The sequence below is a fragment of the Gasterosteus aculeatus genome, chromosome 12, assembly GCF_964276395.1.
Source record: "Gasterosteus aculeatus chromosome 12, fGasAcu3.hap1.1, whole genome shotgun sequence".
In the NCBI taxonomy this organism is placed as follows: Eukaryota; Metazoa; Chordata; class Actinopteri; order Perciformes; family Gasterosteidae; genus Gasterosteus; species Gasterosteus aculeatus.
This window is the reverse complement of record NC_135700.1, coordinates 15,558,604-15,584,314: the sequence shown is the minus strand read 5'-3', so window position 1 is coordinate 15,584,314 and position 25,711 is coordinate 15,558,604. Positions and strand designations below refer to the sequence as shown.

At 42.6% G+C, this 25,711-nt stretch overlaps 2 protein-coding genes across 2 annotated transcripts; one reads left to right on the top strand and one right to left on the bottom strand.

Moving 5' to 3' along the window:
• Positions 1–1,298: 1,298 nt before the first annotated feature.
• Positions 1,299–13,378, bottom strand: kctd3 (potassium channel tetramerization domain containing 3). The gene is made up of 19 exons (XM_040168202.2): positions 12,901–13,378; positions 12,545–12,598; positions 11,552–11,597; positions 11,068–11,141; positions 10,894–10,952; positions 10,134–10,214; positions 9,814–9,975; positions 9,043–9,133; positions 8,410–8,600; positions 8,005–8,120; positions 7,663–7,750; positions 7,320–7,436; positions 7,016–7,186; positions 6,463–6,618; positions 6,175–6,271; positions 5,831–6,024; positions 5,573–5,711; positions 5,239–5,361; positions 1,299–4,446 (listed from the first exon to the last, which is right to left on the bottom strand). Exons 1-19 carry the CDS (start codon positions 12,969–12,971, stop codon positions 3,876–3,878), a joined length of 2,601 nt encoding a protein of 866 aa, XP_040024136.2. The 5' UTR covers positions 12,972–13,378; the 3' UTR covers positions 1,299–3,875.
• A 746-nt stretch (positions 13,379–14,124) lies between these two features.
• On the top strand, positions 14,125–25,694 carry LOC120812355 (nuclear receptor-binding protein-like). The gene is made up of 18 exons (XM_078085095.1): positions 14,125–14,305; positions 14,695–15,085; positions 15,548–15,670; positions 16,013–16,114; positions 16,299–16,388; positions 16,652–16,692; positions 16,844–16,938; positions 17,275–17,358; positions 17,773–17,831; positions 17,910–18,008; positions 18,127–18,259; positions 18,710–18,800; positions 19,064–19,114; positions 19,730–19,865; positions 20,068–20,121; positions 20,251–20,314; positions 23,025–23,080; positions 23,577–25,694. Exons 2-18 carry the CDS (start codon positions 14,870–14,872, stop codon positions 23,634–23,636), a joined length of 1,554 nt encoding a protein of 517 aa, XP_077941221.1. The 5' UTR covers positions 14,125–14,305; positions 14,695–14,869; the 3' UTR covers positions 23,637–25,694.
• The last annotated feature ends 17 nt before the right edge of the window (positions 25,695–25,711 follow it).

Sequence of the window (25,711 nt, the reverse complement as noted above, 5' to 3'; positions counted from 1 at the left end):
TATTCTTGTTTTTCTCAAATTTTCTTTATTTGAAAATAATTTGGAATATCAACGCATCAATTTGTGAACAGTACTCTGGTCCATAAGGAACATTTTCAGCATAACTGTATTTCCGTTATAGATTTCTTGTTTGGCAGCACACATGTTGGTTCCAGTTCTTCATTCTTAGATGTTCAAGGAGAGATTCTTTGATTTCTTTCCATCTAGTAACAATGCTACACAAGTTTAATAATCTTAAAATATAGTTCATACAGTCAAAAATGGGTGCAGTGTTCCTGTAAGAGAATCAAAACACTTCATAGCGTTTTAATATTGTTTAACTACGTTGTGAGAAGCAGCAGCAGCCAAAATTAAGACACAAAAGAACCAATTCCATATGGATGCGTGAGGACAGAAAATCCATTAGTGAATATTTGTTCCATGATGACATTAATAGGAGGCCTCAGTCCAGACTTGCATTGATCTTAACTCTGAGGCAGCGCTTCGTTTAATGTGCCTCAGACCGGTCGCAGGGATCAAGCCGTCGATGACGTGCTGATCCTTTCTGCTGAGTTATTAAAGTACAGCTGTGCAGATATTTAGTCACCACACAGTCACACACACGCCAGGCCGGTATCTCAAATCGAAGCTATGCAGCAGTCGTTTAGTTTTGCCCCTGCATCCCTTAAGGGAACATCACGGCAAGTTTTAAAATGAACAAACTGGCAGCAAAAAGCGTGCACTCGCTCAAGGACGCCGGTCTGATAAGGGCACAAACGTTCACAGCTATCGTCACCCGTGGAGGGAGGGAGAGGTGGTGAAAAGAGAGCGTGTGGAGTGATTGTAAGGGACAGTATGGCCCTGAGCTACTAACACACACACACACACACACACACACACACAGGGTTTTATTAAACTCATAAATCACGATGACGACGTCTCAGAGAGGGGACTGTCTGAACGGGAAGGTTAGTGAAATTAAAGCGCTGGGGAGACTCACATACACACCTGCGACGCTCAAACAAAACCAAGACGGTGCTTCTCCACACAACGTGCTGAAGACTAAAAGCCTCCACTGGACCGCTTTCTGCTTCCGTCTTTATTCAAGGTGAAACTGTAAATATAGTCTAAACTGCTTTAATCAACATCCGTTTTAAATTTATTTCCAAGATTAAAACATCTCCGGTCCCAAATACTTTAATGTTTTTAGTTACTCTTAATGTTGTAGAGGACGCTGGATTGAAGTTAATTCTCCTGAACGTGTTAAAACTTTCCATCTGTGTAAACTATCTTCTGAAAATAAAGGAAACACAACCAGCTTTGAGAGGTTTAGTGAACACAGTTGAAGTTTAATTGCATCGAGACTCTGATGTGTTCATTGTTACATTATACTTGATTATTGGGTCAGCATTGTAAATGGAATTACAACATAATGCAGCATTGTTTACATACATGTGGTTAACAATGTTGTACAGGGCAGTTTAAACAAACCTATGTATGACTTTTAGCTCGCTAGCGTCTGGCCGTCATATAATGTAAACACAGCCAGAGAGCGACAACGGTTAAGGACGGACGGACAATTATGTGCTGAAATAAACTTTATATATTTTATATAAAATAAACACTAGCAATTTACTTTATCAGTCTTAATAGTGCAAGTGCAGATGCAGTTAGGTCCAAAAAAAAATCAATATAAGCATTTATGATTATCAACAATACGTAATGACGACAGTAGTAAGTATCCACACACATTAACACACATTAATGCATCCACATTAGGATTTTGTTTTCAATACAAGTGTCCACTTTTCAGACAGTTAATAAGTGTATAAAAATGTACATCTTTGTACAGTCAGGGACGACATGGTCGGTTGATCCGTTAAGGTTGAAATAAAAAGCAATGTGCTAAAATCAACTTGAAGGCTTATAGCTGCTGGATTTGGCAGATTGTTATTAATGGTTGTATTTGCCATTTTCACAGTCCAATTCTTGATGTTGTCCCCCTCAACAATTACAAATAAGTACCATCGTTTAAGAGCTGGATTTCCTGTTCTTCAGCTAGTGGAAATATCACAGCGAAGAAACGGGTTTAGCTCACAAATTAAGGTTGCTGCCATTTAACTTTCCGTTGTCAGTTTAGACCTTCACAACTACCCAGATGGACTTTACAGTCTTCACCTATGTCAAGATTATGTACAATTTACGATGTGACCACTCATAAAATCTGATTTGCACTGTTGTAAATGTACCAGGACAGAGTTTCACCCAAAGCCGGAGTGGACAGGTCCGTTACGAAGCACCACATTCCTCACAAGCCTTTGGTCAAAATCCTTTTCAACAAAAAAAGAAAACACACAAACAGGCTAACAACCGTCAAACGAGTTAAATAAGGCACTGCAACAGTCATCCAAACCAAAACAAGACACATAACAATCTGTTTGAACGGGAGTAAAGTGAGTTACCAGGTCCTTCTATCGAGCTGAGTGTAGTTATAGTGTTTAAAAATATAAATAATAATTATTAGTGTGCTCTTGTACAGGAGAGAACAAAGGACTGAACTTAGTTGTGTGAACAGTGAATTCATTCTCTTGGTTTAAGCGACACCACAAAGCATTCCTTCTTACATATTGGATTTTTCTTCACCGTATTTTTGTTTCCCTTTTTTTCTAATTCACATTTACAGAATGTTTTATGAAGAATTCCTCAAAATGTAGACTTTTGGCTCATCGCAGCAGTAAAAGCACAGGTGTCCCGTGGATGCCGGCTGGCCGGGACACTCGATGGAAACGAGCCACACAGCTGGTTTCACCTGTGTGCTTCCTGTTGGACTACGACAAGTCGACTTCTGAACGGCCATTTTGCAGGTAATTATTCTCCATTCGTTGAGGAGCAGTGAGGCCATTATGCTACAGCTACAGTATCCTGGAACTTGTAAAGATAATAAAGATAAACAGCCAGGTGTGGCTTTCTATGTTCTTGCTTCAACAATAAGAAGACACGGAGTCTCTGGCTGCGGCGAAGTGGACGCACGGTTTGGTTTGGTCACTCAAAAGAAATGTTACTTGACACAAATAGAAATCTCCCTTTAAAATGTAGTGATTTGCATTATTTTTGGCTTATATCTTGATCATGAGAATCATTTTAGTTGTTAGCCTTCTGTTTGAAAACAGATGCAGAAGTAAGCTTGAATAATTTGTATCAAGTTCTGAAAAAACTTAATTCCTGACTGAATGTCAAAAACTTGTATTATAATATTTATCAGTCAAGTACAAACTGTGACTCTGAAAATTTCATTTTGCTTGCATGATCTGTTTAAGGGCCTCAGAAGATAAAAAAAAGCTCATTACATAGATTTACCCCAATTCTATTACTTGTACTGTCACTGTAATGTACCTGAACCATGATGAGTTAATGACACAGGCTTTACATCGCTGGCTTAACACCTGCTTGTGCTTCAACCAAACAGCCGCAACAATTCACCCGTGATGGCACGTGCCAAACGCTCCGTCACTGTCCTCCGTCATCTGTTCCGCCAACAGAAACTGAGATTACGAGCTCGTCGTTCCCAGCGGATTTTACAATAAAACTTGAAATCCTCTAATTAACCAAAACTGATATCTTTCCCCGGTTGAGATGCCGTTCTATTTGCGCTGGGATGTGGCAACTTCTCCTTCATGTCCGAAGGAGAAGTGCTTCTGTAATTAAAAGGTAAGACACCGATGAGTTGCACTGAAAAAAGGAGCCGAGTTGGGAGACCAGTCCCAAAACAAGAGGGACCTACGTCCTGGACCACCCCTCGGCCCCCTTCCTCCTTTCCTGTGATTCTTAGGCCTCGTCTCCCGCATGCCCCTGCAGGACTCCTCCACGAGACCACTGCTCTAATGTGGTGAGCGCCGTCACAGGCTGCTGTCCTGATTGGACGTTTCGGGGGCGAGCTTCCTGTGTCGGGGTGAGGTGGACAGAGACAGCTTGGTTGGGGAGGGGGAGGCAGTGGAAGACGAGTCGCTGCCACCGCCGTCGGATCCGGAGGGGAGGGAGGTGAGGTGGGGGACTGGGGGAGCCCTCTTTCTCCCCAGAAAGCCGCCTTCCAGCACTCCCCTCTTTTTGACACACCCCTCCGCCTTGACTCCTTCTCCGCCTGATCCGTCCCCCTCCTCCGGCTGAGGGGGCACCTTCCGCCTGACGTCTCCTCCGGGAATCGGGCTGTTGGGGGCTTGTCGCGGAGACTCCGGGTCGCTTTCCGTCTTCAACCCGGGGAAACTGGCGGTCGCCATGGCTCCAGTTATGGTGTTGGAGCTTGAGCTGGCCGTTCGGCAGGCCCAGAACTCCATCGCCGTGGCTCTCCTCTCGCTGTCCTCGGACCCGAAGTCACAGAGCGAGCGGCGGGCGTCGGGGGCGGGGCCCTGTGCGCTCTGCTGACCTGTGCTGTCCAGGACGCCTCGACTCAGGCTGAAGTTCTGGAAGTCTCTGTTGCAAGAAAGATGGATGGAGTCCGTTACAGGTGGCCGGATGCATGAACCAAACAGCAGAAATCTACAGCTCTGCATAAACAGCATTTCACATTTGTTATTATAGTGGAACGCAGGGAGGCTCCATTTCAAAACCAGGTTCTGGAGGGAATGTTCACTGCGTCCCCGCTCTGTCCACGGCTGATCGGTTCTTCCTTGGCTTAATCTGCTAGATCCCACTAATCCGGTGTGAGTACAGTGTGGAGCATCACTGTAGTAGTCTTATGGTTTTGAGATATCTGTCAGATTTCGGAGTTAAATTGATTTGTTTGTTATGCCGTTTTTAGCCAACTTCTAACTTTAACGTCGGCACATAAATGTGGTAGATTGTTTGAATTATTTATCTCTTTTGTTACTGGAGCATGGATGGCCATGACAGTGATACCCATTGGAAAAGGAAGCACAGGGATTGGATAACATGCAGCGGCCCTTGGGACAATCACTGCCCACTCTAATTTTACGCGCACCCAGCCGGACCAATGGCTTCCTGAGGCGGGTCGACCGCCAGGGAGGAGGGCCGCTAAATGAGCTTCACTAGCTAGTGACCCTGCAATGGGAGGTGAGACACGTTGCAAAGACCTGACTATATCCGGTCGTCCCGGATCAGCGGCTGGGCACCATGGTGCTTAGTGACGGGCAATGTTTCCCAGTTAGCAGTTGCTGTTTACATTCTTCTGGAAAGTCTTGCTTTGTGCTTTTTGTAATGTGGGTCGACATGAATTTGCGATGCAGCACAATCATGTGATTTCACCTGTAGCTGTGGAAGGACTCCGTTCGTCGAGCCCGGGCCAGCACGGGGCTTTCCCTGTAGGGTCGCACAGCTCCGTACGTAGCCGGGCTTTCAGAAATGGGCTCCTGGGCCTGTAACTGGAGACTGGGGGAAATAAAATAGTGAGACATAAGAACTTTAACACTTTACAGACTGCATTTTAGTACTGCACTTCTGACGGCTCCTTATTTAGTGTATAAGTGTGTGTGTGTCGCTGTATTTGTAGCGATAATTAGGAAGAGGAAGGGTTGGGTGGAGTTGATTGTTTCCTTATTGTATAGTTGTGTCCTTTTATGTCTTTAATGTGGTCTCTAACCTCGAGCAGGACTCTCTGAGTCGTGTTTGGTGCAGCATGGATGGGGCCGGGCTGATATTTGGTGTGGCACAGCGGGAGGTGCTAAGATCACACTGATCCAACAGCTGCAGTAGCTCTTCCTCTGTAGGCCCACCTGCATCTGTCAAACACGTTCAGTATTTAATCAAAATGAATAATCGATTTGATCCTACGTGGAGTTGTCCAATGTATATTCAGAATATTAGATCCACTCGCTCTTTTCTCCCACGATCTTCTCACCCTCTCTCTTCCTCTCCTCTCCTTTAGTGGCGGTGTCCATCGCAGTGGTCAAGTCCCACATCTGGATGCTTCCGTTGCCGTGACCAGTGAACAGATAGCGGCGAGGTCGCGACCCCATACGGCTCGAACCCTCACACTCTCGCACCATAAAGCAAGAGATGGTGGTCGCATCCACTGACTGCACTTCACAGATCCTGAGAAAACACACACACACACACAAACATGTAGCAAAGCCAAACCAAAGTATTACCCGATAAGTTCAATTACAATAAGACAATCCTGCCATTTATGACAATAAAAGAGTTAGATAGGAATGGTGAAAGAGGAAGCCAGATGATGATTACCTCTTTCCAGTGGATGAGAGCCTTACAAACAGTTTGTGGGTGATGGGGATCACCTTCTGTATGAAAACCTGCTGATCGTCTCGCTCTCCAAAGGGACCTTAGGGCAGAAAACACAAAACGTCTTTACCTACACACCAGTCTTAAACCTGGATTAAAAATACCATTGGCGCTGGGTTTGTCTCTGGTAGGCGATCTGTCTGTGATAGACTGGTAGCTCTTTAACTCGTGTTGCCCGTATTCTGTGCGTGTCTGTATTGCCTCCTCTCTTCTTCTTCTGTACTCTCTCACCGATATCGTTCCCAGAGCCGTAGCTCCCATGGCTCTCCGTCTCCTCCAGGGACAGTATTTTGAACGAAGCCAGAGGGGTGGAGCCAGGCTGGGTGGAGATCATCCCTCTGAAGCGGGTCACCGTCCACGTCCGCACGTGGTTGTTGTCTGCACACACTGACACACCCAGAAAAACAACACAAGATATCGATCACAATTATTCACCAAAGGGCGTGACAGAGAGTGCAGTAAATCGGAGAAGAGTATTGTTGTACACAGTCTACTAGTATTGCTTTGTCAGATATTAGGGCTCCAGTTCCCGGTCTACAGAGAAACTGGTTGTCTAACGCCCCGTCCACTGCTTGTCAGAGCTGCACAATGAAAGCTGCTCGCGTTGCCGTGGTCACCCCTCCTGAATACATGAAGTTTGCCTTTCACAATGGCCTGGATGTTTCATTTTATTTCATTATAAATGATTATTTATTCTTATTTCAAACTGAGAAGGGTTGCCGCGGCATCAGTCCCACACTACTTGTGCAGGAAATGTGTTTCTGGTGTGAACCTCCTTCCTCACCTGATACCAGATGTTTCTCAGAGAGCATAATCTTTGTCACCGGGCTCCTGTGCACAGTGAACGTCTGAAAAAGCTGTGGACCCGATCCCACCGTCTCCGGGTGTTGCACAATCACTCTCACCGCACCGCTGCTAGTCCCATAGGCGATCTCTATCCAGTTCCCGCTCACGCCTGAGAGAGGAGAGGAGGAGGGAGTGTGGGGGGGGGGATAAGAAACAGTATCAAAGGGAGAGAATACAGGCAAACGTATGCAGTAATAACATTTTCCTCCATATTATTAAAGGAGTAAAACTAGTGAACTGACTGGTTTTGGGTGTGAGGTAGACAGACAGCGCAGTGATTGCATCATTTGAAGGGTCGTGATAAAGCTCTGTCACTAGAAGGTCATTATCCTTCATCCTCAGAGGAAACTTTTGCATGTCTGAAAGGCAGAAATTCACAAGACAACATCTAGATCCAGCATCCAGGGAAATGATTACTGTTGTTGAAAAACACATCTCCAAAGTACTTTTTAATAGCACGTGATCAGCAACAATCAAACAAGTCACTCCATTAACTTCACACATTGCTTAAATTGAGCGTCAGACAGGACATGGGAAAACCCGACGTGTGAACACACATCAGTGTTTGTATAAAGATGTGTGTACCTATGTAGTAGATGGACCCATTGTTGCAGCCCAGTAGTAGGAAGGAGCCCGCTGTGTCACAACTGGTGATGGGAACCACGTCTTGAACCTTAAACAACGCAACACAAACAAGGGAGCTCATTAATTATTGCAGTGTCAATCTGAGAAGTTTCAATCCCTCAATTAAAACCACACAGACTTCAATTAATGGTACATTTTAGAATAAATACACATTTATTAACCTTGGACTAATGTTCACTTACTCAATAAAATATTAAAACACAAACATGCAAGACAATCAAAGACTCGGCACTCCTTCACCCCCCCCCTCTCTACTTCTAACGCACACAAACGCACCCTTACCTGCCAGTGCTGTGTGACGGCATTCCACACCCCAACCTTCCCTGTGTGGCTCGTTGCCACCAGCTGGTTCCCAATAAAGAATAGATCATCCACAGGTACACCGAGAGTGAATACACCTGAAGTGGTGGGGAGGAAGGACTTAATGTGAGTTTGTGTGGTTGATGGGAAAAGGATGTCAAAGGGGGTCACAAATTAGCAAAAGAGTCCGTAGACACAAGGATGAAGAAACTACGTAAACTTTTTATTTGGTATTTGAGTAACTTCTGCAGCCGCTCTTTAAAGGTACATACTGTTGCATGCGTGTTTGTATGTTTTATAATACTGCATTTGATAAACTATGTTTTGGGAAATACTAAACTTTAATCTGGAATACTAAAGTAGTAGTGTGGGTATTGGTGTGTTTACCTATCTCATTTCCGCTGCCTCCGTCTTGGATGCTCCAGAGGATGATGCTGCTCTCAGAGGAGGCGGCCACCATCTTGTCCTTGTCTCCATGCGGGCCGCCCACCACTTTGGCATTGAGGGCGATGCGTTCAATGGTACAGTCGAGGTAAGGGGAAGAAAACACCTGCTGCCATCCAGAAGATTCCTTTATCCTGTGGCGAGATCACACACAGACAAGCATCAGCATCGGCTTTTGTTCTAGAGCAAATTGTGTGTTTTATATTAAATGACACAGAGAAGTTATGAACTAATAGGTCAGTTTTGAAAGGGTTTGCCATGCCTAAGATTTTTTCTTAAAAGACAGCTTTCATTACCACGTTTCCCACAGGCTGGTAAAACAATCAATACAAACCAAATGACATTTTGTACTGATTTGTCTGTTGGTTTTTTATAAAGACAAAGTTCTCTAACAGAACGTGCATAGAGACAAAGCTGATTTTGCACTCGGCCGCTACACATATAAAAGAATTATGTGAGAAATGTGAGACACAACAGATAAGGACTCTTTCCATCAGAAATAATTTAACGTTTCCCCCTTTTGAACTGTAGAACAGATGATAAACGTTTAAACCAACCATGTTGGGGCAGAATTACCTGTAGCAGATGACAAAATGTGCGTAAGCTGCTACAATCCAGTTGTGGTGTCCCGCTATAATCAACACTTTCCTCGGGTCAATCACAGGACCTGCACACAGAGACAAAATGAAAATGAAATCCCCCCCCTTTTTGTTGTCTGATAATCAGACTTTATATCCATTTTGTTTTCACTCCATTATTTGTCATTATCTATATTATTGAATTCCATGGTATGTGTTTAAAAGTGCAAGAACTAGTCAAAAATCTATGATGTTTACTTAACAAATTCTTGATATGTGAGACATCCTTCTGCATCAGTAACCATGCATCAGTTACTGTTCAACCATGCACATGCATGTTTATTGTAGCTAACTATATTCTGTGATGTCATCCTCAAGTAGGCCGATGTGAAACTAGGCTACCCTCAGTAAGCGCACTAAAAGGACGTGTCAGGTTGCATTAGCTGCAGCAATAATGCACACTCAGAAATACATGCACACGTGGAGAAGCGTAAACAGCACACGTGTGCTCTCTTCATGTCTCCAAGTCACATGGTGCATACTAGCACATGCGGTAAATGGCAGACAGAAGGCAGAGAGTGCTGCAGGGTCACTGTCTGAATAACCGACAAGCACAAGCACATAAAAGCGTATAAAAATGTGCTGCTTTCTATTCTGCGCTGAGATGGAGGACTAGTACATGTACACATGCATACATAATCTACAGATCACCAACGTTCGCAATCTTTTAAATTGGGACACCTTCCTGGGGCCGGCTTAGGTTTCTCACCTAGTTTTTGCTTGTCGTCTATTCCAGGTGAGCCAGAGAGGGACGGGTGGGGAGGGGGGCCAACACGGGCGAAGCCCTCTGCTCCACTTGTACCCGGCCGTTCCTCAGAGGGGGGGCCAGAGACCGCCAGGGCCGCCGCGCTGGATTTACGGGCAGGAACGACTGCCAGGGCACATTACACAGGCATTTATTGTTGTTGTTGTTGTGTTATTTCCTTCCAGCAGCCGTTTATGGAACTTGAGTTACATATTTAGTCGAGAGTTAACTGGTGTACTGAATTTTCAGTACATATTCTGAAAGACTCTGTTTCTCGTCTTTACCTGGAGGCGGCAGGTAACCATGGAAGAGAACGCTACCACACGATGAGCGGTCCAGTTCCTCACACAGCAGCAAGCGGCGCACTGCCACACACACACACACACTTCAGTGAGCCTATGATGACCAAAGTAACATGACAGATCTTTCACAAAATCACATGATTATTTAAATACTGTAAACAAGAACAAGTAAGATAATGGATGGTTATATTTACCAATGGTTATACATCGTATTTTCAAATCTTGTCATTATTTGTGTTGAAGAAATTCTCCTTATGTTCTCTGGATTTAATCTCTGATACGCCTGATAATATGTCTTTAAGTTGAAACAATGCATGAAGTAAATTGCAAGTAATTCCTTTGCGTTGATTCATATCGTGTGCATATTAGGAATTCAAGCAGGTGATCAGTTTTTACAAAAGGTAACTTCCCCACTCAAACACAGACAATGAAGGGAAGTGAACACTGAAACAGGAAGTAATAGGATGGAGTACATGGAACAAACAGAAATAAGGTTTTTTTTCATTAATGGTATTTAGAGCGAGAATAACATGTCCATTTATCGACAGGTCCCAGAAAGCCCACATGCACAGCTGCTACTCAGTACCTGGTGATGTTGTAGGTACTGAGTATTGGCTGCAGAACAAACCTGATATAAGACACCATAAGGTTTCCATAATGTATCTAATGTGTTGTCACTACTTGTGCTAAAAACATTGCGTTCTGCATCCATTTCCTCCAAAAAGTCTGTAAAGCAACACACCTAGAGGGGTTATTCCATAAAACTCGGCTTCATGTCGCAGGACGCTGATGTTGACCCCCCTACAGGGACAGAAATAGTAGCAGTATTCAGTAAAATGCTGGATACGATTCAACATAATCACTTCCAAAAATAAAGATCCTGAGACATGTCCTGAAGGGGAAAGGGACTCCTCACCGCAGGTCCAATTCTTTGGTTCGGAGGAAATTCAAAATTGGTGCGAAAGCTGTGGGGTCTCTGTCGATAAATATCTGGAAGTGGAGGAACACATATTATAATGCTATTCACCACTAAGAGAATTGTTTACAATCATAATGGGCCGGTCTTATTTTCTGACATTGGAAGAAAATTGTGGGATGAATCTGTGATTAAAAATGATCATCAGTTGTATACCTACACAAAACAGAACATTATCTAACCATAGCAATCGGAAGAAAGTCAACAGTGACACGTTGACTGTGGGTGTAAGACACAGAATCAGTCTACTATGGTATCCGATGGTATAATGACATAGATATTGTATCTGTACCCAGATAATCTGAGGGTGATGCATCACGTTTCAGGACGTTCATCAGAACAAATGTCATGTCCTCTCTGCTGGAGTGTTGTGTGGGGATGCTGTCCCAGTTTTAGATAAAGAAACAACAGAGGCTCTACTTACAGCTCCAGTTTCATCACGAAGAGTGGATATCCTTCCACTTAGCAGACTGGAAAACACACACGCAAACACACACACGGTTTAACCCACAGACGTCTCCGTTTACACTCACCAGCCGTGTTACCTCTGCTTGAAGCCAACACACAAGCCCTTTGCAGGATGACTCTTACCTGTGGACTCTGTACTACAGATTAGTACTGCATCAGCATGTGCTGCAGGTGCGTGTGAAGAGTGACTTCACATCGACTGCACACCGCAGACAGCCGAGGCCCGAGAGACTGACAGGCGGGCAGGCCGACAGGTGCACTGGCAGACGGGCTGACAGGCATTTAGCACTACTTGGTCAGCTGTTCTCCAACTGTGAGCTCGCGGTGTTGGGAGTTTGTTTACGAGCGCGGTGTTTGCCCGGCCCAACGGCGGCCTCACACCTAAATAACTCACCAGATACATATGAAAACACTGAGGGATGCCGAAACATAAACTCACTCTGTGTATTATAAATAAGTTTGCAAAAGTGCCCAAAAGTTAAAGAATGGGATAGCTACCATGATGTTCATGTGTAATATTGGTAATTTTGATAATAATATCAAAACATAGCTTTTACCTCAAAGAATTAAAAATATATACATACATTAATAAAAGTAACGCAGTTAACTTGATTTACTTGATTTACTCACGTCTTCCAATCCTTACAATGTTTTGAGGTGTGAAGCAAGCGATAGACAAAAAAGTAGACTACTGCTTCTTTACATTCCGTATCTAATAACATTTTCGTGTCCTGTGTTAGTGCGTTTTAGGCCCGCCGAATGTGTACAGTATATCAAAACACTGTTATGCAGACAGATTATGTTCCATCTTTGCCAAATGTTCCTCACGCTCTCAACTTAATTTTCCAGCACTTACAATCGATTCTTCAGATCTCTAACGTTGTACAGGCCGTCTAGATCGTGCGAGTTTCGAAAAATAGGGCCAACTGCTGACAAACATTAAACCCACCTCGAGAAGAAAGAGTCCGGGATCCACATCAGAGTCTGCCTGGAGGTGCTGAACCTAGAATACAATTATTACAAACAACTTGTGAAGGACGATCTGAGGGGCAGTGAATAACGATGCTAGGGGAGATGCCACACGTGCGCGCGTGTGAGTGCGCGTGTATGAGAGAGAGAGAGAGAGAGAGAGAGAGAGAGAGAGAGAGAGAGAGAGAGAGAGAGAGAGAGAGAGAGAGAGAGAGAGAATAAGTACACATCCATGCTCGGTCATGCAGATTATCACACACGTAATTAACGTTACGCTGCTCGTGTTTCCCAAATGATGACCATCAGCATTCGGGCTGTCCTGTTGACGAAGCTCACCTTGTCCCACCGACGTTCAGCTGGATGATCTCTCCCATCCCTGACGTTAAGTTGTTGCCATCCGTAGCCATGATGACCGTACCGATGGGTCGTCGAGAAAAAAGAAAAGTCACCGTTCCGTTATTACCGTTTCCGTTGCTGTCACGAGAGCTAGCTTGCTACGGCTCGTCTTCCAAACACAGCCGATGTCCCGACTCTCCCCGGCCGCACAACATCTCCTCTCGCTCCACCTTCCATAAAATATCCGTTACATACGGACGGCGTCGGTGTCGTTGAGTCTCCGCATGGTGGGCGAGGAGACACAGCGGGCCTCCTTATGGAAAGGGAAGCCACACAATAATGTCTTTATTTTCCAGCGAAGCTGCTTCCATCGCTGTCTCGCGTGTATATCGTGGATAACATCTTGCGCAGAATATCAGCAACGTGAAACAGCTGTACAAACGGTCCGCAGGCGAGACAAGATAGTTCACCTCCGACAATTTCCGGTTTTGCTTAAGCGACGTATGTTGGCCCCCGTACACTTTGTTTTTTAATGTCATAGGTTGGTTCACAATGATGATATAGCGTACCATGTATGGGTTTGCGATTTTTTAAAATCAAATAATGTAAACTTATTTCATGCAGAACTTGCATGCATGTTAACGTCCATTTGTGCTACGTAATGTTAACGTGAAACGCTAATGACACTGAAGCTAAAACGTTTAGTGGAACTTCACGATACCTAAATACGTTTGTTAAACTACTACCATTAACATCTCAATGTCCTCCAGGCTCACAAGAATCATACTGCAAGAGAAATTCAGCGGCGTGCTGAGAAAGTAGAGAAGAAGAAAAGGTGGGCGTTCCTGTACCCGGGACGAGCCAATCAAAGCAGGGGGTCGTTACCGCCTATGGTTACCGCATCTTGATTCTTCTTCGAGGTATTTATTCATTTGGTCACTTGATTTTATAAAATTACTTTCGAGATTGCAACCTCGTTTAAAAGTTGAAAAAATTGTTAAATAGTGACTAAATTAGCTACGGCGCCGTAAGCAGTATACCGGTAAATGTGGGTTACGTTGACTCCAGAGTTAAAAAAAATATGTTGACCACAAACACATGACCACTGTTAGTGTAGGGTACTCTTTTTATTTAGTTTAATATATATCATTCAACCGTGCGTTCCACTAACTGAAGCTAGTGGAGAAGTAACTCAACACCACTGCGTTTCCTGCGCGCAGTTAGGCGCTCCTCAAGTGCTGCCCCGCCCCTCCCACTTCTGCTAAGAGAAAGGGACTTGAAACCCAACAACATATTTTATGACGAACTAGCTAGCTTTTTTTTGTCTAAAAGCGTCTCCTGTTACTGCCTTTTCCCCAGTATGAAACACAAGCCTCATTATTCGCCGGGAGTTTCCTTTTCCACGGTAGGATTTTTGTTTTTTATATTTATGCTTAAACGTCATTAGTTGTTTATTTACCTTTCATTAGCTTGTTAGCCGGGTAAAGTTAGCAAATGACTGGGAGCTGAACTTCTCTAAGCTGACGTTGGATATTAATAACTACAGTTAAGTTGGTTCCTACGTTAGTTCTTTAGACTAACCGATGTTTCAGTAATGTTTCTCTGCCTAAGTCCAAGCTAAGTTAATGTTACCAGTTACGCTTATGACATAAGTTCGTCCCTTTGTAGGTAGGGTAACTTGTTAAGCTAACTAACCTTAGATGGGGCTACTTTAGGTTAAAATATATATAATAATGTGTAATGTTACCACCAAAGGCTACACATCTAATGACTAATGTCTGTCACTGTGCACAGAGCCCCTTCTTTGAGCTCTACCTTGTTAAAAGCCAGGCCAGATAATAAAATGGACCTGTGAACTGCTCAAACGAGAGAAAAGGAAGCAAGAAAGAGGCTTCCTGTAACTTACTGCAGCCCCCGGAGGAGGAACCGAGCGGGGGGGAAAGCCGGTAAGCACACCGGTGGCCTCATAATGTTGGAGGCACAGGATTTAGGAGCTCCGGATGCAGAGGGAAACAAGCTAGAGGTCCCAGCAATACACGTGTCCAGTGGGGCATCTGCCTCTTCGCCCGGGGCCTCGCTGCGGCATTCTGCCACCACAGCGACCGAGGATGAGGACGAGAGCGAGGACGAGTCCGACATCCTGGAGGAGAGTCCCTGCGGCCGCTGGCAGAAGCGCAGAGAGGAGGTGAGGACGGCACACGGTGCTGTGACGGGGTCCATGAGGAGTCATTACTAACTGTACAAAACCATCCTCAAGCTAAGAGTTATCGTGAGACGTATGAGAGTTCTCTGCACTAATCAGAATTGCTCTTGGCTTTGTACTGTGTATTGCAGGCTCATGAAGCTTAGTTGACTGGAATAATGGATGCAGTAATTTTGTGATGAGCCGGGTTCCTTTTACTAGTGCTTACGGACGGGGTTTTTTTTTTTTTACATTTAAGCGACACAAAGACAAGCCATGAATAATCTGTATCCAAACTCCCAGGACTTTTTAATGCCGAATTAACAACCTGGTTGGCAATTGTTGTAAACCAGTGTGTTATCTAATCTGAATATAGGGGGAAACCGCTCTACTCCTCAAAAATTGGTCTTTTGTGGTTGATCGTGTTTAGTATTCTTTGGTAATTTAATTTAATTTTTTCTGTAGGTGAATCAGCGTAATGTCCCAGGGATAGATCATGCATACTTGGCCATGGATACAGAGGAAGGGGTGGAGGTAGTCTGGAATGAAGTCATGATCTCAGAGAGGAAGAACTTTAAGCTGCTCGAGGTGGGTCTGTGTTACAGTATGTTGGAATAAAAAAGTGAAAGATATTTGCTACGCTGTGGTTGGGATTTCACAGCAAAGTGTATAAAAGGGAAGAGAGCATTTTCACGTGTCAAAACTGTAAGAAAACAAGTAGTTTTATATATATATATATATATATATATATATATATATATATATATATATATATAATATTATATTTTCATGGATGTTTTTTTTCAGATATGTCACTCAAGAATCAGGAACAGAATAGTCAGTTAAAATGCTAAATGTTATTATGTTAGTAAGTGTTATAACATACTATATATGTCATCTTGTATGTTTTTTTTGCCTGTGTGTGTGTAGGGGAAAGTGGAGGCTGTATTTGATAACTTGATTCATTTGGAACATGCAAATATTGTCAAGTTTCACAAGTACTGGGCAGACACTAACGAGAACCGGGCGAGGGTGAGTCACAGACCTGACAGGAAGTCATTTGGTACACTTAAAATTTCAGCTGTACGCTTGTTATTTATACTCTTATCAGTCTTCATAACTAACGCCATCATTTTTTTAGAATAAAATAGGTATTTGTTTACTTTTCATTTCTGTTTGTACATAAAGTTTCCCCTACCTTCCTCCTCTCCCTCAGGTGATTTTCATCACTGAATATATGTCATCCGGAAGCTTGAAACAGTTTCTTAAGAAGACAAAGAAGAATCATAAAAGCATGAATGAAAAGGTAATAACTGATTGGATGTCAATTAGAATTTAATAGAATAATGGTACATAAAATGTGACTCTGCCAAACCGTCAATGAGATTCCAGCTTTCTAATGCGAGGATGAATAATTTAATTTACGCATTAGTAAACTTTTTTGGCTGTTGGCACAACAAGGAAAGATTTAGCAAATATACTGTTTATAAGATCACATATGTAAGTAATAGTTACTCCATAATGGAAACCAGCCAGTAAGGTGCTCTGATAAAGTGTATGGTCCCACAGGCTTGGAAGCGATGGTGCACACAGATCCTGTCTGCTCTCAGGTTGGTCTCCCCTTTTCACACATTATGCCAAATGTGATATGGTTGCCCAAAAGCAAAAATGCAAAGAAAAGTGCGCTCACAATGAAAACAACCCACTTTCTAAAGAAGTTTGTATTTTCATATGTGGATGTTTTTTTCTTCTTTTCTGCAGTTATCTCCACTCATGTGACCCTCCTATCATCCATGGCAACTTGACCTGTGACACCATCTTCATCCAACACAACGGGCTCATCAAGATTGGATCAGGTATAGAGACACCCAACGTTCCTTAATATTCTTGATATCTCAGGCAACAGAGTTGTTTGTAAGTCTTTGTTACATGATGGTAGCTTATTTCCACTACATATACGACAGAAGAAACAAGCAGCAGACCATTTAAATCAATGCAGCCTCCAAACTCCCAACATCCCTCACTTCAGTGAGCCATGTAAGGGAGTGTTAATATTCCCTTTTTTGCTCCCACTCGTGCCTTCCTCATTCATATAATTGTGTTATCTTCCTTCTACTGAATCTTGCTTCTTACTCCCTCGTCTCACTTTTTTTCCATCTTCCATCTTAAAATTTCTCCTGTCTCATCTGCAGTTGCCCCAGACACCATCAACAGCCACGTGAAGACGTGTCATGAGGAGCAGAAGAACTTGCACTTCTTTGCCCCAGAATATGGAGGTAGGCTTGACCATTATGTCCCTTTTTATTCTCATTTCTGTTTTTACTGATGTTGAATGTGTCCTGACCACCAAAGTAAAGGACATTGTACAGACATTTCAGAAAGATCTTACAATGACATATCACAATACAAGCAGGGCGTGGTACAATTCAATTGTTGGACTTAACATAATATGACATACGTCTCAAGTGTTACAGTTCTGTTGAATGTTGTCTTAACATAATCAACTACAGGAGCTTTGTCTGAATAAAATGATATAACATCAATATGATTTAGAAAATATCGTATCAAAGAAGTGAACAAGACTGAGAATCAACCAACTTTTGCTTCTTCACCGGTGAAGGGCACATTTGATAATAACTCTATGATAATATATCTGTCCATATTCTTTTTGATTCATTTTCTCATTCTAGCTGTTGATGATGTCACCACAGCTGTGGACATCTACTCGTTTGGCGTGTGTGCCTTGGAGGTGAGACGGGACCCACAGGAGGTGGTAGGATGGCCCGGGTCTTTCCTTAAATATGTTAACCTGTCTGGTGTGTTGCAGATGGCTCTCTTGGAAATCCAGGGGAACGGAGAGTCGTCTTTAGTGTCTCCGGAGGCCATCAACAGCGCCATACAGTTACTGGAGGACCCGCTGCAGAGGGTGAGATAAGAGAGACAAGTGTGTCTTGGATGTGCACGTCTGTCTTTTGCGTTTATTTGAATGTCCCATTTGTGCATAGAAGACGTTTGTTGACCCAGATGTTTGTCTTTTCTTGAAGGAGTTAATCCAGAAGTGCCTCGACTGTGATCCCGACACAAGGCCCACAGCCCGAGAGCTGCTGTTCAACCAAGCCCTGTTTGAAGTACCGCAGCTGAAACTGCTGTCCGCACATTGTATTGTCAGCCACAACTGTGAGTCTTTAAAATACACATACAAAAGACACAGAATGATAGAATAATAATGCTAATGAGAAGACAGACCAAATAAGCAACTGGGGCTAGAATTAAAAGCTTTTTGTGTCTAAACAATTGGCCATATGGTTATGGTTGATGTAGCAGAGGCCACTCATGTCGCTCCTACAGCCTTCAGCAGAAGGCAACTCACTGGGAAAGAAAGTTGAACATTCTGCAGCCGGAATAGCCAGAATGTTCTTCTAGAGGATTGGTGGAGACCAAAACAGCTCACAGAGAAAGAGTATAGTTCACATTATGTAGCACTTAAGGAGAAATTACACATATAGCTGGGTATTCGTTCCGCCCTCTCACACATCTTCAAATGCTACCAATAAAAACTTGTGAGTTTAAAGTGATGTATCCTAACTACCAGCATCACCTAAACAGAGATGGTCTATATTTATCCAGACATGATTCCTGAAAATGCCTTGGAGGAGATTATGAAGAAACTGGACCCCAACTTGGTTGTCGCTGAGACAAAAGACGATGTTCAGCTCAAGTAAGGCTCACAAGCTGGTATCTGTAATAATAAGTCAGTCGGTTAGATGCAGCACAAATATGAACTGTAGTCATTCATGATCAGTACAGGAAAATGAGGTTAACAACATAATGGCAGACAAGTTAAAAGAAAAACCGCAACATTGAAGTGTTAATATTATTGGTATATATCTTTGGTATGTGTCTCACAACCTGTAGTTATCTTATTTAAATTGGTCTACAGACCTCAAGCTGCTAATCTAACTTTGTTTGTTCTTTCTGTAGGCTTTCACAGTTTCCCATCTTGGAGCTCGATAAATTCCTGGAGGATGTGAGGTAAGAAAGAAAGCAGCAAGACTCGGAGCATTTGTTCTCTCAAACCTCAAAAAGAAACACTCTCCGGCCACATGGGAGCAGTATTTATCTGACTGGCTATTGTAATTAATCTACCATTATATAATCTAACTATGAGATAATACCCGCCTAAAACATGACTGGACTTTTCACAGATACTGGGGTTAAATGAAATATACTCGATTGAAAAGATTATTTTGTGCTTTTTGTGCTTTGGGCCTCTGTCTGCATATATGATAGTATGAACAAATCATTATTTTGACCACAGGTCGAGCACAAATTTCATACAACTAAAAGGATTCATTTATATTCATGTGTTACTGTTGTGTTACGCATTTGTAATTATATGTGAAAGTTAGACTGTATGAAAAAAGAAACAAATATTATTCATTTTGATTACTTTGCTACAAATAATTTTGTTTTTATTTCAAAATGTTCCCTTATTTTCCATCTCATCTCTTACATCTATCTTTATTTTTATACTTTCCTTAACTACTTTATAAATCCCCATCTTTTGACGCTCCCCTCTGTCCCTTTTACTTTATTTCCTCCATCTATAATTTTTCTAACCCTAACGTGTCTACTTCCCCCAATCAGGAATGGTATTTATCCAATGATAGCGTTCGGGCTGCCGTGTCCTCAGAAGCCTCAACGGGAGACCATTAAATCTCCCGTTGTCGTCCCGTTGGTCAGATCACCCACGCCCGAACCGTCAGAGCTGGAGACACGACGGGTGTGTACAACTGATTATAGCGCATGTTACAAAACAATATACGATCCCAGTTGGGACATTTCACCAGTTACTACACGAGTCACCGAATCAATATGCATACTGTGTATCTGTGTATTTGCTGCCTTAAGAGTTGAGTGCAACTCTGAAATCTCAACATCAGTTGAGAGTCGTTCATATTTATATTCCCATACTTCTTGCTTAGGTCATTCATATGCAGTGTAATGTTGAATCTGTCGAGGAGGGAGCAAAGTATCATGTAAGTCGTTATGATGGTATTTTATGTGAATTATTTATTGCTTAACATGATATTCCAAACATTTGTAGTCATTTCTAAAATGTGATGTTAATAATCATTTGGGTGGCTGTTCTCTTTCTCTCCTGTCAGCTAACGTTACTGCTGAAACTGGAGGATAAACTGAATAGACACCTAACCTGTGACATGTTACCTCGTAAGTCCCTCTCCATCGTCACTCACACACACTCACCATTTATTGTTAGTGTGACCACATCGTAAACGTTGAGACAACTGTCTTAATGCTGAAATTCATTTCCAAGTCATGACTTCAGTTACAACTATAATGTGATGTGTTGGAAGGCGTAGGTGAGGGGAAGATAGGAGGAGTACAGGCTGTTGTTTCAAGTGTGTATTTGAGTGTGTAGCTATGTGTCCCCAAACAAGCACTTCTACACATGAGTAGAATATCTATACCAGAACGCATATTTTAGTACTATACGTTTTATTTTCTTCGTTTAAGTTGTTGTGAATGTATGTGTGTTAGCATTCATGTGGGTTTTTATGAAACGTCATCATTTTATCTTATCTGGACAGTTTCAGTCCAGGTTTACACTTTGGCTTTGGGGTTAACGGGAGCATCACGTCTGATTTAGTGATGGACTTATGTCTTTTTGTATTACTGCCTTGCTAACGCCTCTGTATTCTCAGGTATACAGCACCTCTCCATATGTGCGCACTGAGACTTGTAGGGAAGTGAGCGTGACATTCCAGAAAGAGTTTAAACTCGGATGCTGTCACAATATACAGGAGCAAGACTATTTTAGGCAGAGAGACTAACTGTTGCTTATGTGTCATGAAAACCTTAGAAATGCCTCAATGGCCTCAGAGGCTTGAAATACACGTTGTCTGGGAAGACAATCAAAAACTCCACAAATTCTGAATGTTTCACACACTTATTTTATTGATCTACCTATTTAAAGTGCAAGACGTTCATCTCGATGCTCGACAGCACACTATTAACCAAATGAAAACAAATAAAGAAAAAGAAAAGCACACCGCCAACTGTTGCAATGGTCATAAAAATGGAGGCAGAATGATCCTATGTGCACATGCAAACACAGGTATGTTAGGCATGTATAGTGTGGCAGGCGTGTGGGGAATGCCAGGCCTGTGAAAGGCTGCAGCTGACAGCTGTCACCTCGCCTGTCAAGATGTGACCGTCTCTTCCCCCTGTCCGTCACTCACACACACTCGCTCTACTTTATCTCCTCTGCCCTTTGGGTTTCCCTCCGTTTGTCACGTTGCGTGTCTCCTCTTGCACGCTCACGCTTTAATACCAGCCAGCACACCAGAGTGTAACTTCACGCCGTGGACACGCCTCGTCCTCTTTTCTTTCTTTCCGTTTTTCCCTCTTTGTAAACAGTCCCTCCTGCTGATATCAGGGAATATTCTTAAAGCATCACTCATCAAGTCCAAAGTGCACAGTGCAGCGTCACGAGCGACCTGAGCCGATTTAGTTTCGTCAGTTTTCACTTCATTTCAACTGAAACTGTCTTTACAGTTAAAGCATTGTTTTTCTTTTTCCCCCCTTAAAACTAAATAGTAGCTTATTTTGATAGTTACACGATTTTCCAAGCATGAGACCCAACATGCAAGGAATCTCACGCAGTATTGATTCTTCTGGGCTGCGGGTGTTTTTCTTAATGTCAAAGTTGTTGGATGGTCCATCTCCTCCACTTGTTTGTCTTGCCCCGCCTACATTCCTGATGTGGTTACAAATTGATTGCTTGGTTATTAAAAGTCATTAGACCATGACAGTTCCTCGGCTCACCGAGCGCAAGCAAAGAATGTCCTAATTTGGTCCATAACTAAAATGTAAGTGAAAAACATCACATACCATCCATTTAAAGCCAGTGGGTGACAGGAGGGTTCTGACGGTGTATGTTAAAGGTTTTACAAGAAAGTAGCCATCAAAAGTTGTGGAATATCAGAAATTCAGAGCTACTTTGTTCCAAGTGTTTTTCCTAATGTTTTAGTCGGGGGAAATCCAGAATATGTGTCTTTACTTTGTGCAGCCTTGCATACATTTTGAAGTTCCCTTGTAGTTCTGTTTTTGGGGGAACTAACTCTCCAGCAAACTGCCTTAAACTTTCAAGTGAATCTTTACACTTGATCTGCATGTACAGTCCGAGGAGTCACACGGCAGAGCAGTTTAATATGACATGTGTATGTAGCTTCAATGTAACATTAACAGGATTTTTGACACTACTGCTGGTGCAGAAATCTTAATATTTGTCTTTTTACTACTTTGTTGGATATGTTCATAAACAGTTTTTAATAAAGGAACACATGTTCAATGAGCTAAATTGAAGATTTTGTGGCAAACTCATGGTTTATTTAAATATCAGCCCAACGTTCCACTCCAAAACCGAGCAGAGTTGATGAGGCTTATGGCTATTAATGAAATCATTAAGCGCTTAATAGATGGAAAAAAGAGATATGATTAAAAGGCGAAGATGTTTTAACAGATTGCGCATGAGGAACATGCTGCTTGAAACACGTTCCTTCCTTCCTCTTAAAAAGTCCCATTCTAGACTATTTGTCCTTTTTGACTGTATTGTGTATCATTAATAATGGTACCACCCCAAATAAATGGGTCCAGAGATGCCAAAAGCAAAAGCAGCAACTTCTGTTTGATGTTGTTTAAAGTTTGAAGGGGGAACGTGTGCATTCGAAAGCGGCATCTGGACCGTGTTATCTGAATACGGTATTTACTCCGAGCCTGACCTTCTTCAGCGGTTGGGGTGTGTTTAAAGTATTTGCATGACTCTAAGAGAGATGGTGTGTGACTAGTTGAGCAGATGATGTTGATGATGAAGGTGATGTTACATGACATTATTAACTGTTCTGGTGTGTTTTTCCAGATGAGAGTGTTCAAGAGATGGCGGAGGAGTTGGTGCAGCTGGGCTTAATCAGCGAGGTGGGTGTTTTGTGTGTTAAAGAGGGATTCACGGTGACCGCGAGCATCCAGCGTGCGTAGGAGGTTCTGTGGGCCAGCGTGTTATCTTTGTACAAAACTGTGGGAAAATGTAGTTTCATTTAGAAGGTGAGGTGACCCTTGACTCTGCTTCATACCATCCAACACGCGCACACTACTCCACATGTGCCATTATGCCCACTTGCCCACCCACGTTAATGCAACATAGTCTCTTCATCTCTTTGTGGGAGAGGGCGTACGCGGCCTTTGGTCTTAATGACTTACTCCTCTTAATGGATTTCACAGACACTTAAAGGAGTTTCGTGCCTCACCCGTTGGACTGACTTACTGTGTGTCTGGGGGCGGGTGCCTTAGCTGTGATGTTGGCGCCTTAGCTGTGATGTTGGCGCCTTAGCTGTGATGGTTGGCCGTAGCTCCAACTATCAAAGTGGTCCATCTGTTACCTCGATTGTTGAAAATGTTTGTTTTCTCTTCGCAGGTGGACCAACACAAAATAGCCTCTCTACTAGACGACTCGTTCAGCCAAGCTCTCAATTAGCAACGATGTTTCCTAAGCCATGTTACTGTCTCATAAGTACACTCTCTCCACCCTGTTACATGTTCGTTTTGGTTACTCAACACGCTCACCATATTTAGTGCTTCTAAAGAAAGATGTATTTTCTACTAAGCTGTAGGTGGTAACAAAAGGGTGGTATTTATTCCTCTGCATCAGGGGATTAAAACCTCCGAAAGCACAGAAAAACTAATACAGAAAGCAATCCAGGAGCGCAGGTGACTCCAAAATAAAACCCATCTGGATAGATTAAACATTTTTATTGTGAAAGTTTAAATATTCATACATCTGTGTCCTTTTTTTGTAATGCATTGGCATTTAAGTTGACCTCATTAATGCTGCTACAGGCACGTGAACACGACAGTACTGACACAATTACTTATGGCGTTAACATTTTTGTAAAACCCCTTTTTCTTTTTTTCAAGTTCTAGTTTTATTTTAGTGTGCGAGGAGTTTATGTAGTGAATTGCCCAACTCCCTTTTGTTTTGCCTGACGTGAAATACATTCCGCCCTGTTTGACTTAATGTGATGGAGCATCCCGTCACCAGCAGAAGCAATGTCTGCTGACTGATGGAGAAATGCACGTGGTGTGTGTACATATATATATATATATATCATTTTAAAAGCCTTGATACAGAACAAAACGTATGTGCAGAACGGCATATCACATTTCTGGCAGGCATCAAAGCCGCTCTCTCTGGACAAGGGTTACTTGGAGGTACTGTGAACTCAGTGTTACTGAATTTTTTTTTGTGTGGGGTTTTTATGTTTCACTCTGTTTGTTGGGCCTACGCACATGCCTTAAAGTCCCCTTTTCTCCGTTTTTTTAAAAATGATTTTATTCATTGTTTATCCATTTGCTGCTTGTTGGGTTCACAGATGTTACTCTTCCTGTGAGATCCATTCATGTGAGAGATGCATACTGAACTCAGCTGCCATAGGCTGTAGAAAGAGGACGTGGCCTTTTCCTGATACATCTGTGTGAGAGCCATATTATATGTTTAAAACACTGAATAGCGTGTGTTTTCCTTCTCTTATTTCCCTTTTTGTTTACTGTGTACACACAGAAGAGCCCAATTACAACGCCTCTTGTTTCTATTGCTGTTTTGATTAGATCACCGTTTGACGAGACTGGGATCTCTGGGGTTGACATTATCCTACACTGAGTGCAGGGGCTTCTAAATATTGAATTCGTACATTAAACGTGTCTTTCTCAGACTCCTACTGAGATCAGGGAGTTGGCTGTGGCCTTTTTTATTTTGTGACATTTTGGCTCAGAACTCTTTTTGGCCAACTGGTACTACTGTCTCTAAAAGCTCAAACAATTCAGGAACTTAAACAGACAGGAAGAATGAAAAATGTAGCATTCACAATATGTGAATAGAAAAAACGACATTTGCGATACTGTTACAGATATAATAATACCGTTTTTCTGGCACTTTATTGAATATCCTTGAAGTGTCTTATATACTGTACCAGTTTAATTGACAAGTACCTTATGAACTTGCAGATATTCCTGTTTTGCTGGTTGACGAGTTAAAGATGTTAAACGGTCTCCTCAGCAATGACGTCAAATGATGATGGTCCAATTATCTCCTCACGTATGTCTGATATTTGTGTGTACTGTGGCTAGTAATGTCCTCTGATCTGCTTTATATACAAGTGTAGTCCATTGTTTTTCTTATTTGTGAACTGCTATGATTATATAATCCAAAGATATGTTTTAAAGTCAGCCCGGTGAATGTAAGTGCACTTCTTGTACAGAGAAGTGTTACAAACCAACCAATGTGATCACCAGACCAGCTTTATTCTCTCTCTCTCTTTCTCTCTTTCTCTCTCTCTCTCTCCTACTGTTGGTGATGTTCAAATTGGTTATTAAATAATCATACAGGGTGGGCAGCTTGGGCCCATAACTCAAGGATGTGAGCTTTCCGGTAGTATTTGTATATTCCTCTATTTTTAAATGTGTGTTCCTCTTGTGAGACGGAATCCTGACAGAATCTGGGTGACTACTCTTTCAAATAAATGTGTGAAATTCTTCACTTTTGGGAAATGGTGT